This window comes from Thrips palmi, unplaced genomic scaffold (genome assembly GCF_012932325.1).
Source record: "Thrips palmi isolate BJ-2018 unplaced genomic scaffold, TpBJ-2018v1 HiC_scaffold_4, whole genome shotgun sequence".
NCBI classification, from domain to species: domain Eukaryota; kingdom Metazoa; phylum Arthropoda; class Insecta; order Thysanoptera; family Thripidae; genus Thrips; species Thrips palmi.
Window position 1 is genome coordinate 1822060 of NW_023144631.1, and position 20708 is coordinate 1842767.

At 62.1% G+C, this 20708-nt stretch overlaps 1 protein-coding gene across 1 annotated transcript in view; it reads left to right on the forward strand.

Moving 5' to 3' along the window:
- Nucleotides 1–20708, forward strand: part of LOC117649509 (probable chitinase 10) — a 52893-nt gene that overhangs the window by 25495 nt on the left and 6690 nt on the right. Inside the window, exons 2-5 of the mRNA XM_034392379.1 lie at nt 16953–17043; nt 18310–18536; nt 18644–18881; nt 19572–19751. Of these exons, the coding sequence (XP_034248270.1) occupies nt 16953–17043; nt 18310–18536; nt 18644–18881; nt 19572–19751 (736 nt within the window). The remainder of the gene's footprint in view (nt 1–16952; nt 17044–18309; nt 18537–18643; nt 18882–19571; nt 19752–20708) is intronic.

Sequence of the window (20708 nt, forward strand, 5' to 3'; positions counted from 1 at the left end):
CGCGGGAAGCTGGTGCCGGACCCTTGTGAGGGCAGGCCGAGCGAAGGGAAGTCGGCGTCTCCCTGCTCGCGGCCTACTCCACCTGCACGGCGAGGCGGAGCGACGCGGGGCGAGCATGCGCGCGGGCCGCCGCAGGCATCGGCAACCATCACTGCGGACTGGATACGACCTTGCCGCCCCAAGGCCGCCTGCCGTCTCTCTCTCTCCTTTTATTTCTCCCTCTCTCCCTTTCCCTCCTTGTCCCCCTCGCTCTTTCCGGCACTCCCAATTACTCCGGTAGACTTGCTTTTATCCCCCGGACCACAGCAAAAAAAATATAGTAGAAAGGTACCCGCTGCATTTTATTTTTAATTTAAGGTGTGCCATTTAATGTAACTAACTGTGGATCGCCTTTCAGTTTGGATTAATGAATTGTATCACGGGCAGGTGGAGACCTTTCACAAAAACCGCGGCTGAAGTATCGCAGCGTTCGGCCGCGTTCGGCTGCTCGACTCGACACTTTTATGTCGGCCTTTACGAGCGGAGTTGCGTCGTTCTGCACCCATTAAACTGTCCGCATCGATGTCGCGCTTTTGGAGTGGAGTGTCGCCTCGTCTCCAGGCCGCCTCCCTAATTCGGGTCGGCCGCAAGGCACCCGAATGGCACCCGAATGGCACCCGAACGGCACCCGAACAGCACCCGAACGCTCCACCCTAGCCGAGACACAGCCACCGCCAAAAGTTGTGCCTCTCGTCAAGCCGACACTCCCTCTCCCTGGCCCTGAACGCCCTGAACGGCCTGAGCCGCGCGGCCCGGCCGGCGAGCGAAGCCAGCGAAGCAAGCGAAGCCAAGGGTGTTGTAATGAGCATTGTTCCTATTCCGATCCGAATCCGAGTGAGGTTGCGTTCGCGTGTATTGATTGTCGGATTGCGGATGGCTATCGCGGGATCAAGCCGATGGGGAAGTGAGGCGAGCCGGCCTCCAGGTCGCGACCCGGAGGACTAAAAAAAGGACCCGTTTAGGAGTCGAGGCGATGCCGCGAAGGGCACGCTTCCCCGAAGTGTCCACCGCCAAACCACGAATCGTGATTTTCGTCGCTGCCTCTCACTTTTTGGTCCGGTGCGGCATCGAAGTTCGCGGAGGAGTGAGCGTGCTGGAAGGCCAGCAGGAACCACAGCACGAAACACAGCGTCTCCTAGCGCCAGCGCGCCCGCCAGAGACAAGACCCGGGGAGACACACCGTTCGTTGTTTTCGGTCGTTTTGTTTGTTGTTTGTTTCTCAGTGGCGTTGACGCGCGTGTGTGGGTCCGTCCGTTTGGTTTGGTCCTCTTTCGGCCAGCTGCTGGCCTGGCCTGGCCTGGCCGTGCGCCCCACCCGGATTCGTCTATCTTCACCATCTCCGCGCTGCCCCGCGTCAGGCCGGCGTCAGGCCGGCGGCGCGCCGTTACAGAAGCCCAGTCCGAATCACGCTGGCCGGGCGGCGATTAATTGGCGTGTCGGTGGAATAAAGTGTGCAGTGGGCGAGCGGCCGGCCGGCCGGCCAGCGCGGCTGCAGGCCGGTGTCAAAAGGCAAGGCCACCGAGGACGACGACGACGGCGACGACCCGTCCGGGTGTCATCGTGTTGGTGTCTTCTTCTCGCTGCCGGCCCGGCCGAGGGCCCGGCCGCCGCGCCGCGCCGTTTCTGATCCAGCCGGCCTGGTTAGCCTTTGGCCGGCTGGACGATTCGGCTGCGCTTTCGTCGCTCCGTCTCCCTCGCACTCGTGGGCCGTTCATCCCGTTGCAGCGGTGCGAGAGAGACGGGGCGCCGCCGGGCTGAAACGCGGCCCCGCTGCGCGGAGGATGGCGACGACCCTGACAGCGGAAAGTGCCGCACCCGAAAATCCAACGGCCAAAGTGTTTGTGTGTGAGAGTATGAATGTGAGTGTGAGCTCACTAGTGTGAGTGCATGTGTGTGTGGTGTTGGCGCTTGCAGTGCGCGAGGCAGTGCGTCACTAGGCAACGCTTAGTTGACGGTAACGGGGCGCGTGGGCGTGAGTCACAGAACGCGTCGATGTGCCGCCACTGCCGGCAGCACCCCGAAGCACCACAACGAGGCGAGACTGCATCCGGGTGGCGCTTCCACTCCCCAGCACCGGAGCTCAAAAATGCCGTCGTTGTCGTCGTCAGTACGAAAGTGCGTGCGTCGATTCAAAAAAGAAACGGCTTGTTCGGAGGAATGTTGGCTATTTTCGCACGAGTCCCACCAGTGCCGCGGACATGCAGTGGCTCCACGAATAACCAATGCATCACGGGCAACGCCTCGCCGGAAAGGGGAGGGGGGCTCTGCCCTTAGCATGCCGTGCCGCATCCCGCGAGCAGGTCCCATTTCAAAGAGTTTCCGGACAGCAAGAAGAGAAAACAGACAGACGTGCATCGGCCTGGCCGCGGTCCATTAGACCAGCCGGCCGGGCGACAGCGAGTGTGGCTGCGACCATCGGACCGGCGCCTCGTTAAGGCAGCCGCCAATCCACCATCGATCATCGCCATCGTCATCATCGGAGTTCCGCCAAGTTCGGGGGCCGGAGAGCGGGCGGACAGCAGCGGGCACTGGACTCGCAAGGCCAGCGGCGCCGGGACGCCCCGCCCCGCCCCGCCCCGCCACACCACGCCCCGCCACACCACGCCACACCACGCCCCGCCACGCCCACCGCGGCGTCGCCGATAACGAAAAGTTTTTTTGGGACACCAACTGCGGAAGAGCGGCATCAGGCAGACGGGCAGTTTTCTCCAAAGAATGACGAATCGGATCGGTGCTTGAGTGAGTGTGTGCGTGTCTGATGACGCGGCGCACGCACACAAACACAGATACGACATGAACCGGCGTAAGCGATAGCCTACGGATACACACGTGGAGACTTCCCCAGATCCCCATGACGAGTGGGGACGTTGTGTCATCAGCGGCATGACGTTTTGTGGACACCGTGTGTGCCTGTGGTGGTGCCGGGGTGGTGGCCCGTCCGGGCGACAGGGCCGATGCTGCAGTCTCCGCTGCAGTCGGCGTGCCGCCACCCCAGCAGCCCCCAAGGCAGCCCCAGCCGCGAGCGGCGGTGCGACAGAGACAGGGTGCTGCCCACCGCGGAGCTAAAGACCCCCGTGCGCGTGACCGGGCGCCACACCGCGGCGTGGCGACGCCGAGCTTGGCAGTGTACAAGCGCGCGGCTCGGCTTTGCGTTCCGGTGCAGCAGCGTGCGGCAGGCAGTCTCGTCTAACCAGCGCGAGCCAGGCCCGGCGCGCCGGTCTCCGTCACAAGGTCGGTGTCCCCGCGCACCGTGCAACGCGTACTGCACAGTGCACCGCGCAGTGCACCGCGCAGTGCACCGCGCCGGGAAGAGGGCGAATTCTCTTCGTCGTTTTCTATGTTGTTGTTTTTCTTGTCACGCGGCGTGCAGCGCCGCGGTGCACTCCTCCGCGTCACGCCGCCGACCGCCGCGGCTGCGGGGGGCCGTGGCGGGGCCGTGGTGGGGCCTTTGGGGGTCCTTGACGCTCTCCGCGGCCCGGCCACTGCCCTCACAAAGGGTTGGCACCGCAACGCCGCGACTCCACTTTGAAACGGCGCGCTTTCAGCCGCTTTCAGTGCAGTGAGTCGGCAGCAAACCCGCTTGTGGTGCGTTACGGTCCCACTGTAGGACTCTAGTTACGGTGTCCCTGCAAGCAGTGCAAGCAGCGCGAGGGACTCCAGTGAGGCGGTTGTCTACTTGCAAGGCGCGTGTCCGCACTTCGCTAGTCAATAATTTACAACACTAAAAAGAAAAAATGTTTTAAAAATGTGATTTTGAATGTGTAGTTTTGTGAGTGTTTGCGGCGAGCGCTTTGCTTCCGTTTTGCCGCTCTGCCTGGCAGACTCCACTGCCGGCGAGAAGAGAAGCTCACCGCAGTCGTCGCGACACGTCCTGTCCCTGCCAGCGGCGCGTTGCGCATCCTTTGTCTCTCTCTCTCTCTCTCTCTCTCTCTCGCTCTGCCGGCGGATGGGTGCTCCAGAAACCTTCATCCTGGCGGCCACGCTCGTATAAGGGAACAAAAAAAGACAGACAGGCGACGTTGCGGGGAATCGAACCCTTGACCCCGGCCTCGCGTGCCGCCGCCCGGCCCGTGCCGCCGGAGACCTCAACGCGCGGCGCAGCTGGAGATCGGTGAGGGTCGTCGCAGACGCACCGCCAGCTCAAGTATTTTTCGAAACGTTTGAACCGTTTTAACCGTTTGAAAAAAGAACTCTTAGACACTGCTACGGCGTCGGGCGCTGCAATCCACTGCTCGTTGGCCTGCAGAGGCATTGGCCGCGGCCCGCAAAGGCCCGCACCCACAGGTGCACCCGCAAAGGGGCAGCCGCAAGGGGCAGCCGCGGTCAGCCAGACGTGTGCCCGTCGTGTGTGAAGCAATCCCTGTGTTTGCCTGCGCTGTGTGTGTGTGTGTGCGTGTGCCCTGTGCCCAACCAGACTGCCTGGCGCTCAGGAGCTTAAAGTTGGGGCAGCAGCTTAAGGAAGTCGGCGGCCTCGGACCTGCTTCTCAAACTGGGCGAGAGAGAAGTGGTTTAGCCTGGTCGGCCGGCCGCCGCGCGTCGCCGTGCTGGGGTCGCTTGGCGGCTTGGCGGCTTGGCGGCGGGGCGCCGTAAGATGGGTGTGAAACGAACTAACTCTCACCGCCTCTGTCATGCCGGCACGCCGTTCGCGTTTGTCAGTTTGTCGTCGCGCTGTCTGCTTGGCTGTCTGCTTGGCTGTCTGCCCCGGTCGCCCCCCGCGAGTCGCCCCGCAGTTCGAAACGAGTCTCGCGGGGCCCCGGCCCGACCGCTGAGGCTGACAAAGTCGACCGGACTGCAGTCGGGTCACCCTGGTGGCTCGTCGCCGCTCGTCGCCGCCGGTCGCTTACGACAGTGGAGGCTCTGGAGTCCCGAAAGGCAAACTACGGCGCATCGTTGCGACCGGGACGACCGTCCCGGATGCCTGTGCATCGTGCATCCTCGCTCCGAGTCTAGGGGACATTGTCATGTAACTGCCGCCGCTTCGCTGCTTCGCCGCTTGCCTGCCTGCCTGCCTAGCCAGCCATTGATCCCGAAAGCGTGTTGAGCCACCGCGATCCCGGTCATGCCCGGTTACGAGGCGTTACGTCCTAGAGGCACCCGAGTACAGGGCCGCCGGAAGTACTTTCTGGTGGGGGGGGCGAAATTTTTATGAAAAATTGATGGGTTGCCTACTTTTAAGGGGCAACACCCAATACGTTTGAGACTTCTTTAATAATGTTAAAAATCCAGCGAGCGAAGCGAGCTTAAAGCGAAAATTCACACAATTCTAGACTTAAACACAACTTTTGCCTTTTTCAGAGCATAATTTCACGCTTTATTGGCGAGCGAAGCGAGCCAAACGGTAAAATCACAGAGGAAAATGAAAGAAACTTGCGAGCGAAGCGAGCTAGAAGCCAAAAATCAAAGAACTTGCGACTTTGCTATAATTTTCTCTCTATTCCGAGCTCAAAATGGAACTTTTGTGTCTGAAAATGGGGGGGGCGATGCCCCCCCCACCAGATTTTGGGGGGGGCAAGTCGCCCCCCCCGCACCCCACTTCCGGCGCCCTTGCCCGAGTAGAGGGCGCCGAGCGTCCTCAGGGCGCCGCGAAGGGTCCCGGGGGATCGCACAATGACGCATTGTTTACACGGCGGCCTCCTCGTGGCCTCTGCCGACCCCGGCCGACCCAGGAAAGCCAGCGCGCTGCACCCGCGACACCCCGCGCGGTGACATGCAAATGCCACAGCGAGAGACATGCAAAACTTCTTCTTCCCCTCCTTTTTGCAGTGGCGTTGGGGTCATAATGGCAGCGCGCCCTTTCAAACGGCCCAAATTAACGCGCCCGTTATTTTAGCGGTGTAGCAACACACGGTGGGCCGAAAGGGTACCGGCCGACGGGGCACTGTAACGCGGCGGCGACGCGGCAACAGGCGAAATATCGTTGCGCCAGTGTACTTGCATGACGCCGGCGAAATTTCTCATCATGATCCAGTTTCGAGATTGCACGCACGCATGACTTACTCGTATTAGCTGTCACAGTTTTTTTCTTCTTCTTCTTCTTCTTCTTCTTCTTCTTCTTCTTCTTCTTCTTCGTGTCGGCGTATATGTCTCTTCGGGGACCCATTTGCTGCTCTGCAGACCGATTCCGAGAGTCGTTTGCGTCGCTGTCTCTCTTGCACTCGCGGGGTGGGAGAGGGACAGAGCGACGAAAACGCCTCTCGAATCAGAGTGCTGCTCGTGGTGGCGGCGGCGGGTAGTGCAGCGCGTCGAGGCGGTCGAGGCCCTGACCCGGGTCAACGCCGTGTCACGTGCCGCGAAACTCGTGCAGACTGAAAACGACCCGATATTTCGAAATTATGACGGATTGCCGCTCTTCGGCGCGAAGGAGAGAGAAAAGAAGACGAGCCCGCGCCTTCGCAGTGCTTCGCAACGGCGCCTACACTTTGGAATTTGAGACTCGTCGCCATTTTTTAGCAGATGATACCTTCACACTTGAAACACACTTAAAACTACTATACACATGAAGGTGTCAGCGTGCTTTTACTCTCGAGTGCAGAAACCAAGCGCGTATCCTAACAATATAATAGGGGCTGGCTGCCGGGGCGGGCTGGTGTGTCTGGCCGGCTGGCGGTGAGGCGCAGCCTGCGCGGAATTCGACAATCCCTCCGCGGTACAGCGCCAGCGGCACCGGGCGTCAACAATGGTACATTGACAATCCCTCCCCGCCTGACACGGCGCGGAATATCGCGCAACAATGCCACATGCCATAGCTCGGCATGGCTACCAACACCGGCTAGCTTGCTCGGGCCTGTGTATTCAATTGGTCTTGTTTCATACACAATTTTAAATACTATCTTTGGATTGAGCTTGCATACTACCCCCTATAAGAAAACCAGACGAGTATCATCTGCTTTCATTAACGTTCGTTGAATGAGATTTTTTCCCCCGTTCGGCACTAAATCAGCGATTCCGGGCGTCGCGACGCGTCGTCTGCATGGCTGATGGCTGCGTGCCGCAACCAGCCAGCAAGGCTGACCTCGCTCTGTCTCTCTCGCACTCATGGGGCGTCCTGCACGGGTGCGAGAGGGACAGAGCGACGAGGCACTGTTCAGTCGAACGGCGATCGTGTGACTGTGACAGACGGCCGCGCGCCGCAGGTTGGGGCGTTAGTTTTTAAGGTGTTTGAATTTGGCGCCGTTTCGCCGTGTTCCTCCCGGGCGGCGGCCTGCAGTCTGCAGCCCAGCCCGGCCGGCGAAGTGCATGCGCATGCGGGTTGGGAAACGCGCGGGGCGCGCCGCGCGGTGATGTAAGCGTTCGTTCGATTTCGGAGCGAACAGCGATCGAGAGTAGAAGAAAGGGGACAGGATGGCGACGGCGTGCGCGGGTCCGCGGAGATGGCCTGCACGGCCTGGCGGCGGGCCAGGGCGACGGCAGGGCGACACGTCGGCCGCCGTGCTCAATGAGCCGATGGCGGCGGATGGCGGCCGATGGCCGACCGGTGGTTTAGAAGTGTCGCATGTCAGCGCCGCGCTCACGCGTCGTGTGGAAGCGAGAAGGGCGCTGACTCTGCAGGCCGATCCAGAACCACGCTCTCGTCGCGCTGCCTCTCTCGCACTCGTGGCGCGTTGCGAACGCCCGGACGAGGTGCGGGAGAGACAGCGTACTGTTCGGAACCGCGCCGCGGCACGGCGGCGACAGACAATGGCGCTCTAGTTCGAGCCGTGGGCGTCGCGGCGCTGGCGGCGGACTGAGCCAGCCCGCAGCCAGCCTGCACACGACGGGGCGTAAAACAAAACTGCAATTATTGCAGCTAGTTGTCGTTAAAAAACGTGTTTCCCGGTGAGGAGCCGGGACCAGCTGATCCAGTTAGCAGGCTGCTGAACGCGGTCGCCGTGGGGTGCATGGGCGGCCTGTGGGCGGGGCGGGCGGGGCGGGGCGGGCTGCATTGCCCAAGCAGCACTGACCCGCTCCACGACAAGGGGGAGAGGAGAGGGAATGTGCGATCCGGGCTTTTCATTCATAAGGCAGCGGACGGTGGACGTCGTGGACGGCGTGGACGGCGTGGACGCGCGTCGTGCATTCCGTACCGTCGGCTGCAACTGCAGCAACTGGCCGGCCGGCCGCCGGACTGAATGCGCGATTGGTCCTCTCGGCGGGTCGGCCAGCCAGGAGGTTCTTTTTCTCAGAGTGCGCGGTGCGCGGTGCGGTGCCAGCGCGTTGGGCAACAGTGTCACAGTGGAGTATCGGGTCCCTGCCACGCCAGTCCCTGCAGCCTGCACGTCCCCGGCCGGGCCCTGGCTGCTACTCCTGCCGCTGGAGGCAGTGCTGGCGGTGCTAGTGTCGGTTACTTCGGCACAGAGTCACACCCCCAGGCCCGCCACCGTTGAGCAAGAGGGCCTTCTCCTCCTTCCTTTGTGCCTTTTCCCACACAGCGTGCCGGACGGCTGCATCTAGTCACGATCTGCCGTACGCCGTACGTACTGCACGAACGTGTTGTGTGTGTTTCCGAAACGCAGGACCGCCGCGCCGGTGTAAGCGGCGAAATGTACCCCCCGGCTCAGGGAACCCTCGGGTACATCTCGCCTAGGACCAAGGTACCCGGGGGTACACAACGCCTAGGCTCAATGTACCCGGTACCTCAGGCCTGGGGGTACACTGAGCCTAGGCGAGTTGTACCCAGGGTACAAAAAGCCTAGGCGAGTTGTACCCGGGGTACAAAAAGCCTAGGTGAATTGTATCCTCCCTCATCCGAGGGGAGGATACAACTAGCCTGGGCGAATTGTACCCCGGGGTACAAAAAGCCTGGGCGAATTGTATCCTCTCTCGCCGAGGGAGGATGCAACAAGACGAGGGGATTTATATTCTCCGGGCAGGATTGCGATGCGTCAATGGTTGGTTTTATTGAACCGACGGAGGGCTTCTAAAACTGAATTGTCCAACCAATCCTAACCAACCTAACGGGCTCGTGACAGATCTTACTCTACTCGCGACAGATCTAATTCTCAAAAGAAATCGTACAACCTTTCCTAACCAAACCCAACGGGCTCCCCTCGGATGAAGGAGGATACATTCGCCTGGCTTTTTTTACCCGGGTACAATTCGCCTAGGCTAGTTGTATCCTCCCCTCGGATGAGGGAGGATACAATTCACCTAGGCTTTTTGCACCCCGGGTACAACTCGCCTAGGCTTTTTGTCCCCGTGGTACAACTCGCCTAGGCTTTTTGTACCCGGGGTACAACTCGCCTAGGCTCAGTGTATCCCCTAGGCCTGAGGTACCCGGGTACATTGAGCCTAGGCGTGGTGTACCCCGGTACCTTGGTCCTAGGCGAGATGTACCCGAGGGTCCCTGGGCCGAGGGGGTACACTTATCCGCCGACACCGGCACGATGTCGCCGCCGGTGGCGGTGGCGGTGGCGGTGTGGTGGCGGTGGCGGTACAGTCTGCGCCACAAGTCGTGACCGGCGGCCTTCTTTCTTTGGTGCGGTACCCGCCGCGCTGCTTGCCGTGCGCTTTCTCCAAGAACACCCACTCCGCGGTGGGCGGCGTGGCGGTGCGCGGGTGCCCGTCGGAGGTGGCCGACGACGCCCCTCGCCGAAGGCCTCGAGGCCCCCGACGGCCGCCCTCGCGCGCCCTTTCGTCTGCATCGTGTCCATCACGACCAGCGGCCCGCCGCTCCGCCGTAAAACGGGGAAGAAATACTGTGATTGGACGTGCGGGCCTTTCGGATCGAATCAGGTAACTTACCGAGCGACGTGGCTCTCCCGGCCGAGAGACCCGAGAGACGTTCCCCGCGGCGCTCTTTCGGGTCGCTCGCACGGAGCGACAGCGCGACAGCGCGACAGCGCCCCGTTTTAATTACCCCACCCGACTAATGCCCAAGTTCACCTTCCTCGCCTCACACCCCACCGGGGCCCCGTGGCGTTATCGGCCCGAATAGGTGAAGGTCGCGGCCCGCTCGGATTCGGGTGTAGTGGCGACGCGTGACGAAACCGACACGCGCAGCGCGCAGCGCGCCCGAAAGGTTAGTGGCCACCGCCATGATTAATACGAGCGCCATGCAGATCTCACTGCAAGACAATCATTCTTTTCTTAGCGAGGACCTGGCGCGAGCGTTGCTGCAATCGTTATCAAGACTGCGTCGATGGGTTGGCCCTAAGGACACCATGAGCACGGCGTGTGTCGCCTCAGGAAGCACTGCAGCCGCGGCAGCGCGGCCACGAAGCCTCCGGGGATTCTGATCACGCGGCGCGGCGGCCCCGGGGCTCAGCCTGGGGCGCCACGTAACGCCAAGGGCCTAAGGACCCAACAAGGGACCCAAGGGTCGTGATTGTGAAAGGCAGCATGCGGCTGGACACACCGCGGCTGCGACCTTTAAGACGCGCTAATTCGTTACCAGCGGAGGGGGCCGGGCGGAGTTTGGTCAAACAAGACTCGAATTGAACCTACGAGGGTACCATTGGATTGCCCTCGGAACAAGGATTCCTTTGGTGCCCTCACACGACCGATTCGATGGTATTTAAGATCAACAGTCTCCCGCCCGCTGCACTGCCAGCCGGTTCAAACAGCAGCAAGCTTCGATTCCAACGAGGCGCCTCTCTGATTGGCGTGAGAGAGCCCCGCCGCCCTTGCCTGCCTGCCTGCCTGCCTTGCCTCACGCGCTGAATGGGCTCGTTTGCTTTATTATTTTCTTTGGGGCCGGGCCTGCTGCCTGCTGCCGGGCCGGTGGGCCTCGGCCGGACGCTGTTACGTCACCGCCGAACTGAGAGGAGCCGAGCGGCAGCAAGCCGAAGCCGGCCGAGTAAGTGCCCTAGAAAGCACACGCACACTCGGAGGGCGCGCACACACACAGACACACACACAGAGTCACACAGACACGCGCACACGGAGGGGGCGCGAGCACACATGTGTGTGTTGCGGCTCGGCACACGCGTGTCGCACTGTCATTAGATTAACTCGTCGCAGAGAAATCGTTGCTCTCCGCGCGCGGGTCGGCAACCTGGAGGCAGCCTGGAGGCAACTTGGAGGCAACCTGGAGGCAACCAGGAGGCAACTTGGAGGCAACCTGGAGGCAACCAGGAGGCAACCTGGAGGTAGGCTGGAGGCAACCAGGAGGCAACCTGGAGGTAGGCTGGAGGCAACCTGGAGGCGATCTGGCGCGATAGACGCTGCAGGACCTGCAGTGCAGGTGTCGTGGCGGTGCGCCGCTTTTGCAAGTTCCAAGTCACCTACCATATTTTTCACCGAAATCGTTTCATGCGATGAAGAAGGCGACGTTCTTTCTCTATTATTTTCCTTCGCGAACAGTGTCAAGTGCTTTTCTTGCTCAGCCCCGTCCACGCGGAACGCGGGGGCAACGCGGGGGCGTGAGGCCGCGTGCTAGACCGTTCCTTGACTCGTATTGGATTGGCACGCCTTGGCACGCCTTGCCAGGATGACATAACGGCGGCATCTGTCAACACATCATCGGGGGAGGGGGAGGGGGACGCGTGGCCGCGCCGTGCCAACGTCGAGGAGGGGGGGGTGCTTTGGCGAGGAGGAGGAGGAGGTAGAAGTCGCAGCCTGTCATAAGTGAAAGTGTCTAACGCCGCCTGCAGCCCGCCTGGCGTAGCCGTAGCCATGATAGAGCCCCGGTGGAGTGGCAACCTAACCTGACCTGCGCAGGCAGGCACCGCACCAGCAGGTGGAGTATGATTCCGAACAGTGCTCCTTCGTCGCTCTCTCTCACTCCCCCCAACGGACCGCCGCACGAGTAAGAGGGAGTCAGCGCTGTTCGGAACGAACCTGCCGGCCGGTCGAAGGTGAGTGAGTGCACTCAGTGCACTGGACGGTGCATTCGGCGTGCATTGACAAGTCGTTCACTTACTGACCTTCGGCGGGCAGGCTGAGCTGGCAGCGGCAGGCCGGGCTGGCAGGGCTGGCAGGCTGCGGTAGGTCAGTCACGGGTCGCGGGCCGGCCGGCGAGCCAGCTAGCCGAGCCGCGGCGGGGCGGCGGTCATCAGAGACTCGGGTACGGAAAATTGCGGTGCAGCGGCGCAGCGTTCGGTTATGGAGCGACTTTCTTTCTGCGACCAGTTTAAGTGCAGCGCGGGGAGACGCAGTTTAAGCGTTGCTTAAAAGCGAAAAAAGCGCCGCGGGGAGTCCCGAGTACTTAACGACGACGCCGAGCCCTGCGGCGCGGACTAGGCCTCGGACTAGGCGGGGATTGGGGCACTGGGGCTTGGCGGCCGGGCCAGGGCGGCATGTGAATGTGGCGGGGCGCAGGCAGCCAGGCGGCCAGCCAGCCGGCCAGCCAGGCCGGCAGACAATGGCGGGGACTAATTGCCGGTATCGACGACAACAAAGCGGCCGAGCGGCCGAGCGGCCGTGTCGCAAAAGTTACATCAGGATAAAATACAGGGCGGTGCAACAGCCACAGTGCGGCGACGCGGGCCTTTTTTCCGCCGGCGCCGTCGTCCTTTTTTTCGCGTTCTAGAGCGTGTGCAGCGGGAGGTGCTAACGGCGGCGGGGCGTGGCCGACGCCGTGGCCGACGCCGTGGCGTACCGTGGCGCCGCCGTGTAGGGGCGGTTGCGGTCTGCCACCGCGGGCCGTGCCAAATGGCAGGCGGTCGTTTGTCTCTGTCTGTATCATCCCGGGGCCCTGCCGGGGCGTGCGGCCCTGACGGTGGCCACCTCGCCCCGCCTCGCTGCACCGCGTCGTGTAAAAGCGTCGTGATTTCATTACGTGCCGACGGCTAATTTTATTGCATAATTATTGACGCGAGAGAACTGATGCGCTGCACCTCTCCCTCCCTGCCGAAGTGCGCCTTTCGGCTCTTTCGTCGCGCCTCGCGGCCATGATGGGGGAATCTCGCCGCGTGTATTGCGCGAGGTTCGATCGGGCCTACTTTACTGGTCTGGAAGCCGTACCGCGCGAAAAAGAAGGAAAGCAAGCGGATTATCGGGCGAGCTTCTCTCTGGCCGGCCGGCCGGCGAGGCAGCGCCGTGTCGTGTGCGGTGGCGGGGCGTAGCGCGGTGAGTGGTTGACATTTGCACCTGTTAGGTGGGCTGGCGGTGGTGGCACGCTTGCTGGGAACTTGTTGGCAGAATCGGAAAGGGGCGGGGGAGGGAGTTCGGCCGGCAGCGGCCGGCAGGGACGTGTTACACACTGCCACACTGCACCGACGACAGGTGTTCCCGTGTTCGACGGGTCGTTGGGATGAGACCGATGAGACACTCCTCCGGGACGGTGGAGGTGTAACGTTAGCGAAGCGAGGCCGCTGCTTCATTCCGCCCGACCGCCAACGCAGTATGAGAAATGCCAAGAAACTTACTCTCTCCGCGCTCCGCCGCGTTGCGTCCGATTTCCCATACCGGCCGCTCCATCCGGCGGCGTCCTGTGGCAGCCGATTCAGATTCGGCGCGGTGGACCGGGCAGCCTGGGCAGGCAGGCGCCCGACAGACGGCCGAACGGTTTTCGTTTTCGGAGTGGATTCCGAACTTTCCATCCGCTTTCCAAGCGCGGTGCCTTAATTCCGATTTGGTCGGCGCCGCGTCGCCGCGCGGCTGTAAATCCATCGGGAGGATCCTCTCCTCGTTTTGGAAGTGGAGACCGAAGCGACCCACGCCACGCAAGCCTCTGCCGTCTCCGCGGGACGCCGACGCACGCCGACACACGCCGCTCCGGGGCCGAAAGGACGGACTGCCAAGCGAGCCAAAGGACAGCTATGTCTCTCTCGCACCCCCACGGGACGCTCCGTGAGTGCGACAGAGACAGCGCGACGAATCGATCCTTCTGAAGCCGAGTTGTCTCGGGAAAGCGAAGCGCGAAGCGGGCACCACACCACCAGAAAAACGGAAACGAACTGTCCCGTCAAATGCATCACCAATAGACTACCAAAGTCTTTCCCCCACCACGACTCCCTGCTACTACCTCATCAGCCGCAACGCCACCGTTGCTAAGCAACCCTGCATCCAAACAAATTTAGCGCGTGCGAAACATAACCTCTATATCTGATCTTCTCTCGCATTTTGGGGTCCATTGTACCAGTTTCGATCAGAGGAGCGGTGCTGTCGTCTGCTTTTCCTCACGCGGAGGCAGGCAGCCCCAACCTCACATTCACACGACGAGAGGCCATCCCCGCGCCGTGCAGTGCCGCGACCAATCGCGTACCTCCGGTGTACGACGACATGGCCAACACTACAAGCCATTCTCCTCTCTTCGGTACTTTTCGCCCGCCGCTGGCGAGGCGAGGCTGGCGAAGGGAAGCGACACGCCGTTGTTGGGAAACAAAAGCCGCAGCAGCAAAAGCAGCAGCAGCACACGTGTTTCGGCCGTTTCTCAATTTGCTGCGGGACGACGATCGAGGCGCGGGATGCATGCGATGCGGACCGCGCGCCGCTCTGTCTCTCTCGCTCGCAACCCTCCGGGCGGGACGCACCGTGAGTGCGAGAGAGACAGCGATGCGCGGAATCGGCGGGCAGGCGGCTGCGACAGGAGCGTCAAGGGGTTTGTCCCGTTCTTGCCAAACAACAACAACAATCGTGATGACACTTTGGTGCGGTTAGGTTGGCCGGCCGGCCGTCCAGCGACGCGTGCCAGTTGCTCAACTCGCTGTGCTCCGCAGGATGCAGTGATGCCGACGCCTTTCTCGTCCGACGTGACGTAGGCTCGCCTGTCAACGGAGCCACAGGCACCCACAGGCATAACGGGGCCGTAACCAAGTAATGTGTTCCGAGCATCACACACACACACACACTCACAGCACATAAACAGACACGTGCGGTGTGCGCTATGAGCTGGGTGTCCTCCATGTCCGCCTGGCTGCACGTTGAACGCTGAGCCGATCCGAGTGGAGCGGGACAGTGAGTCGACTTGCTGCCTGCTGCGGCGGTTTGAAATGAAATGCATAACCTCACCGCGGTAATCCCGCGGAGCCTTGCCCCTCTCATGGGAAGCGGCGAGGCGTGCGCCGTGTGCAGGGAGGCTAGAGGTGCCCTGCCCCGAGGAAAATTGCACCGTGATGCATCTATCTATCTATCGGATGTCCGAGACGGCCCGTCGCGTCGTGAGGTGGCGCTTGGAGCCTGTTGGAGCTTGCCGAGCGTCATCATCAGCTTATTAGTGACGAGCCTCGCCTCGCTGCTTGGCGCTGCCGAGACCGCCTTTGTGAGCCCCGAGACACGGAGCCATCCTCTGTGGTTGAGGAGGAGAGGAGCTTTACGGGCATTTGTTTTATGTTTTCTGTAGAAAGTCCGGCGCGGCTATACTGCTCTAAAAAGAGTTTAATGTGGGTAAAAAATGGTGAATTGTGTTGCTTTGTATGTTCGTTCCTTCCCCGCGTGGCGTGCCGACGGGTTTCGCGCGAAAGTGATCGGAATGGTAGTTATTTCCTGACCCCCGCCGCCGCCGAGCACGGCACACCACCAGCTGACTGTTGCCGAGTGGGCGATGTGTCGCGTCGCAAGGTTGGCAGCATCGGCAGCGCGTCGGCCGTCGGCCCGGGCTGCCAGGGCTGCCAGTCGATAATAACCCGTGTGGAACGCGATCGCAGATTGGGGTCTGAACAGTGTCATAATGGCACTACCCCACGACGACGTCAGTACGACCTCAGTCTGACGCCTCTCGTACGCCAGTGTGGCGATCGGGGCTAGTCTCTGTGGTCAGAGTCGGCGTCCAACTGGCGTCGTAATGCCGTCGCGCTGCCGTCGTCTTTGGGTCGCAAAAAAGTTCGTTTTTCGGACGCTAGTCAGACACCAGTACGACGTCGCTTTTTCAGCGCGAAAAATGTCGCGCGACCGTCAAAACAACCGGCTGGGAGTGTGTCGAACACAGAACTCCCGCGTCGAATGTCGGTGCCCGAACCCGCTGGGCCAGAGCGACTTCGTTGAGGGCGGGGGGACCGCAGCTCTAGTCTTCTTGACTCGACCCACCATGGCACGGGCCACAGAGTATTGACGCCAGAGTACTATTTCTTTCCGGCCATCGGATGCGGTACGCACGAGTTGAACCGATATCAAATACACATTTAACCTAGTTGTCATGCTCTGTAAATCTGTTGGCCGTAGGCTATCTGTAGTTGCTCGCTGCGAAAGAAACATAGCAAAAGAGATGCTGTACTCGTGGCCCGTGCCATGGTGGGTCGAGTCAAGAAGACTAGAGCTGCGGTCCCCCCGCCCTCAACGAAGTCGCTCTGGCCCAGCGGGTTCGGGCACCGACATTCGACGCGGGAGTTCTGTGTTCGACACACTCCCAGCCGGTTGTTTTGACGGTCGCGCGACATTTTTCGCGCTGAAAAAGCGACGTCGTACTGGTGTCTGACTAGCGTCCGAAAAACGAACTTTTTTGCGACCCAAAGACGACGGCAGCGCGACGGCATTACGACGCCAGTTGGACGCCGACTCTGACCACAGAGACTAGCCCCGATCGCCACACTGGCGTACGAGAGGCGTCAGACTGAGGTCGTACTGACGTCGTCGTGGGGTAGTGCCATTATGACACTGTTCAGACCCCAATCTGCGATCGCGTTCCACACGGGAAGTTGTTTGAATGTGTTGGAGGTGGCTGGAGGGTGCCGAGGGCGAAGCGTGGGGGGGGGGGGGGGATGGTCCTCGAGGGCCTCCAATGAAGCCATTCTGATGCGCGGAGGCCGCGTCACCGGCCCGAGAGCCGGCAGCACCTCGGGGAGGGGGGGGGGGGGGGAATCTGCAGAAACGGGACGACGCACAGCCCGACACCTGCCGCCGAGGCAACAAAATCGAAAGTGGTCGCAGAGGCGGGGCGGGGCGGGGCGGCAGGCGTACCCTGCTCAGCTGGCTCGGCGGGGTGGACCGCCGCGCCACGCGCCGTCCTGCAGGGAGGGACCGGCTGCCTGTCGATATGTCCCCTGTTGGCAGTCTTTCAGCTCGTTGTTGTTATTGTTGCCTGCGTGTCTGACAACCCGTTGTTGTTGTTGTTGCAGATGGTGTCGCGGGGCGCGCGCTGGCCGCGGGCCCTACTGCTGGCGGCGCTGGCGCTGCTGTTGATGGCACAGCTCACAGATTCAGCTACCGGTAAGTACACCGCAAGAAAAACGACAAAAAATACTATTATTAAAGGCAAAGAAAACCGACGCAATAATCCAGTTCGCTCGTTCTTGACACTCGGCGAGTCCACCGGCGTCCTTTACGCGCGCGGCAAAACTTGAATGACAAGAGCACTTGCCTCCATTGCCGGTCGCCCCGCCCTGCCCCGCCCTGCCTTCTTGGCCGTCCGGTTTGTAGGCTGACTGACCGCCGCGCCGCCCCGCCTCACTGACCAGCGGCACCAGCAGGGTGACCGTCGCTTTCACTTGTCCCGCACTCATTTTATACAATATCGCCGTACGTATACATTTTGTTCGGGCCGCGCTCCTCGTCTACCGCACGACCCGGACGTGTGGCGGGGTGGGGCGGGCCGGGGCGGGGCGGTGGATTTCAGAGAAGAGCAGCGAGCACGCTGGGCAAGCGTGACCACGGCGTGACCGCGGCGTGACGCACGGCCTGCAGCCGGTCCCGGGTCAGCCTCAGCAGACTGATTCTGAGAGTCGTTTTCGTCGCTCTGTCTCTCTCGCACTCATGGGGTGATCCGCACGGGTGCGAGAGAGACAGAGCGACGAAACGACTCCCAGTCTGCAGCATCACGCACGCGGCCACGCGGCGCGGACGTGCCGTTGGGTGTAACACGGCGTGCGTCATCGCCGAGGGGAGTGGAGGGGGAGGGGAGGCTGAAAAAACGGTGGCAACAGAAGAATTAATATGAAACTCGCTTTTTTTACGCGCGGCGCCTTCAAAGTGAGCCGTGAAATGCAGCGGCCGCGATAAGGCGGCTGAGGCTTGCGACGGGCCGCCATGCCGCGGTGGCGCGATCAGCATCTCCGCTCCACCGGTGGAGTGGCGGCTTGGGCGGTGGCGGCGGTGGCGTCACGCCCGTTTTCGATGTTTCTTTGTTTTTTTGGCCGCGGTCACGTTTTGAAGGGCGTCGCAGCGGCGCTGGGAGCGCCTGCGGGCCCGAAAGCCAGACGATCACTTGTGGTCCAGGCATTAATCGCAATCGCAATCGCCTGCGGGGTAGGCAAGCCCGTCGCACAGCGGAGCGCTGCATCGTCTGGGTTGCCTGCCTGCCGGGCGCTAGTCAGGACAGCCCGAAATGGCATACGATCATGTGTGGTCTAGCCCTTAATGGTAATGGTAATGCGGGGTAGGCAAGCCCGTCGCACGGCGGAGCGCTGCATCGTCTGGGTTGCCTACCTGCCGGGCGCTGACGCGCTGACGCGCTGACCCGCCGCCTTGGTGTTGCAGGCGTGCGCCGGAGGCTGCGAAGGCCCACCAATCACAAGACGTCCTCGCCGAGCACCAGCGCCGACCAGGAGCCGTCCGCCTCGGTGAACCGCTTCAAGGTGCGCAGCCGCCTCAACGCCGCCGCCGCTGGGGCCGGGGCCGCCGCGGCCACCGGCGCCGTCGTGGCCGCCTCCAGGAAGTCCGCCACCGTGACCAGCGTCGCGGCGCCAGACAGCTCCGGCTACAAGGTGAGGGGGCTTCAAGCGGCTGCAAGCCACCGCGCCGCAAGTTTATTTATTTACTGTTTATTCATTCGCCTTTGTACTCACCCCGTGCTGCCGTGCTGCCCCTCTAGGTGGTGTGCTACTACACCAACTGGTCGCAGTACCGGCCCAAGGTGGGCAAGTTCACGCCCGAGGACATCGGCGCCGACCTCTGCACGCACGTCATCTTCGCCTTCGGCTGGCTCAAGAAGGGCAAGCTGTCCTCGTTCGAGTCCAACGACGAGACCAAGGACGGCAAGGTGGGCCTGTACGAGCGCATCATGACCCTCAAGAAGGCCAACCCCAAGCTCAAGGTGCTCCTGGCCATCGGTGAGTCCTCTCTTCTCTTTCTCCTGGGCCGTGCCGCGCGCAGCCGCGCGACCGCAGAACAGGTCCATTCCGGATTGTGCTTTCGTCGCTCCTTCTCTCTCGCACTCGGGGTTCGTTCCGTAGGGGTGCGAGAGAGACCGCGACGACGCACCGTTCGGAATGACCCTGCTGCGGAAGTAAATAAAGCCATCGGGAGAAGACCCCGCCCCGCCGTGGGGTCGTCGACGGGTCGTCGTCGGGGCTGCGGAGCGGCGTTTCCTCTTTCTTGTCGGGGTTTCGGGTTTCGGGTTTCGGTTACATCAACGTGATCGGCCCGACCCAGCCGCGGCTGCTTCCGCCGGCAGCCCAATCACCGCGAAGCACAGCCTGCTGCAGGTGAGAGGCCTCGCGGCACGCAGTACGCAGTGCATGTGTTTCATTTTCTCATTTCCCCGCAATGCTGTGTCGAGTTGACACTTTCTCCGCCCACTTCATCAGCTGCGTGCCGTGGCGTGCCGTGCCGCGCGTGCACGCGCCACGCCGGGGTTCGACGCGCCGCGCCATCTGCATTTCATTTGGCGCGAGTGAGGCGTGCCCCGATGACGTCACTGGACACGACGCCGTCGAGAAAGCATTCGGCTGCGTGCGTGCCGCCGTGCCGCCTTCTTGTCCTTCTTGTTGTTGCTCCTGACGCGCGATGTCCCTTCGCAGGTGGCTGGTCCTTCGGCACACAGAAGTTCAAGGACATGTCCAAGTCGCGCTACGCCCGCCAGACCTTCATCTACAGCGCCATCCCCTTCCTCCGCGCCAGGGACTTCGACGGCCTGGACATGGACTGGGAGTACCCCAAGGGCACCGACGACAAGAAGAACTTCGTGCTGTTGCTCAAGGGTGAGTTTCATTTCGTCCCCAACATTGCCACTCGCAGTCTAAAGGGCTGAAACATGTCGTGCAGTTTGCGCTCTATCTCCCGCGCCCCCACGAGTACGAGAAAGACAGACGCCTTAAACATTCCCCGTGGCCCGCGGCGCTGGAAGCTGAAACGCGCGCCCGAAAAATAGGTCGTTGATTTCGTCCGGCCGGCTGGTCCGGGCCGAGCTCGCCCCGCGGCCCGCGGTGTCCGTGTCCCCGACGTCTCGCTTACCGTGCCCTCGGCACTCGGCAGCCACGGCAGCCCACGGCCATCGCGGTGGTGGTAGGGCCCGGCCGGCCCGGCGGCCTGGCGGCGTGGAGGCGTGGAGCCCCGCCGGCGGGCTTTGGGCGTGGCCCCATTGTTTTGGAGGCCACGTCGTGTCGCTGGACGCCGCCATGCCGCGCCGCCCCGCCGCCCCGCAGGCCGTGGCCGACGTGGTCGACCACCAGCACCACGTCACCGCACCGCGCCGCGTTGTAATTGTGGCGATAGCCCGGTCTGCGGACTCATTCCGAGTGTCCCGTCTCTCTCGCACTCATGGCGCGTCCCGTATGGGTGCGAGAGAGGCAGGGCGACGAAAACGGCTCTCGGAATCAGCCTGGTGTCGGGCGGTGCGGCTCGCCGCGGCGCGGTGACATTTATTTGCCGGCGAGAAAGTGAGGAACACTCGGAACACTCGCGGCGCGCTATTACAGTGATGCGGCATGCCGCCAAGCGCCAGGCGCCAGCCCGCCAGCCCGCCAGCCCGCCGGGCCGCGTCGCGTGGATGCCGCGCGTTCCCCCGCGGCCGTCCACCCCAAGCCTAGTCTCCATTACTCTTTTGTTTGTTTGCCGTCTCTGTCCCTCCATTTTCTGCGCCGCCTGCTCCCAAACTTCCGCATTGATGCAACCGGCTCTTTCAGCGCGCTGCCTCCGTCTCTGTCGCACACGCGGCC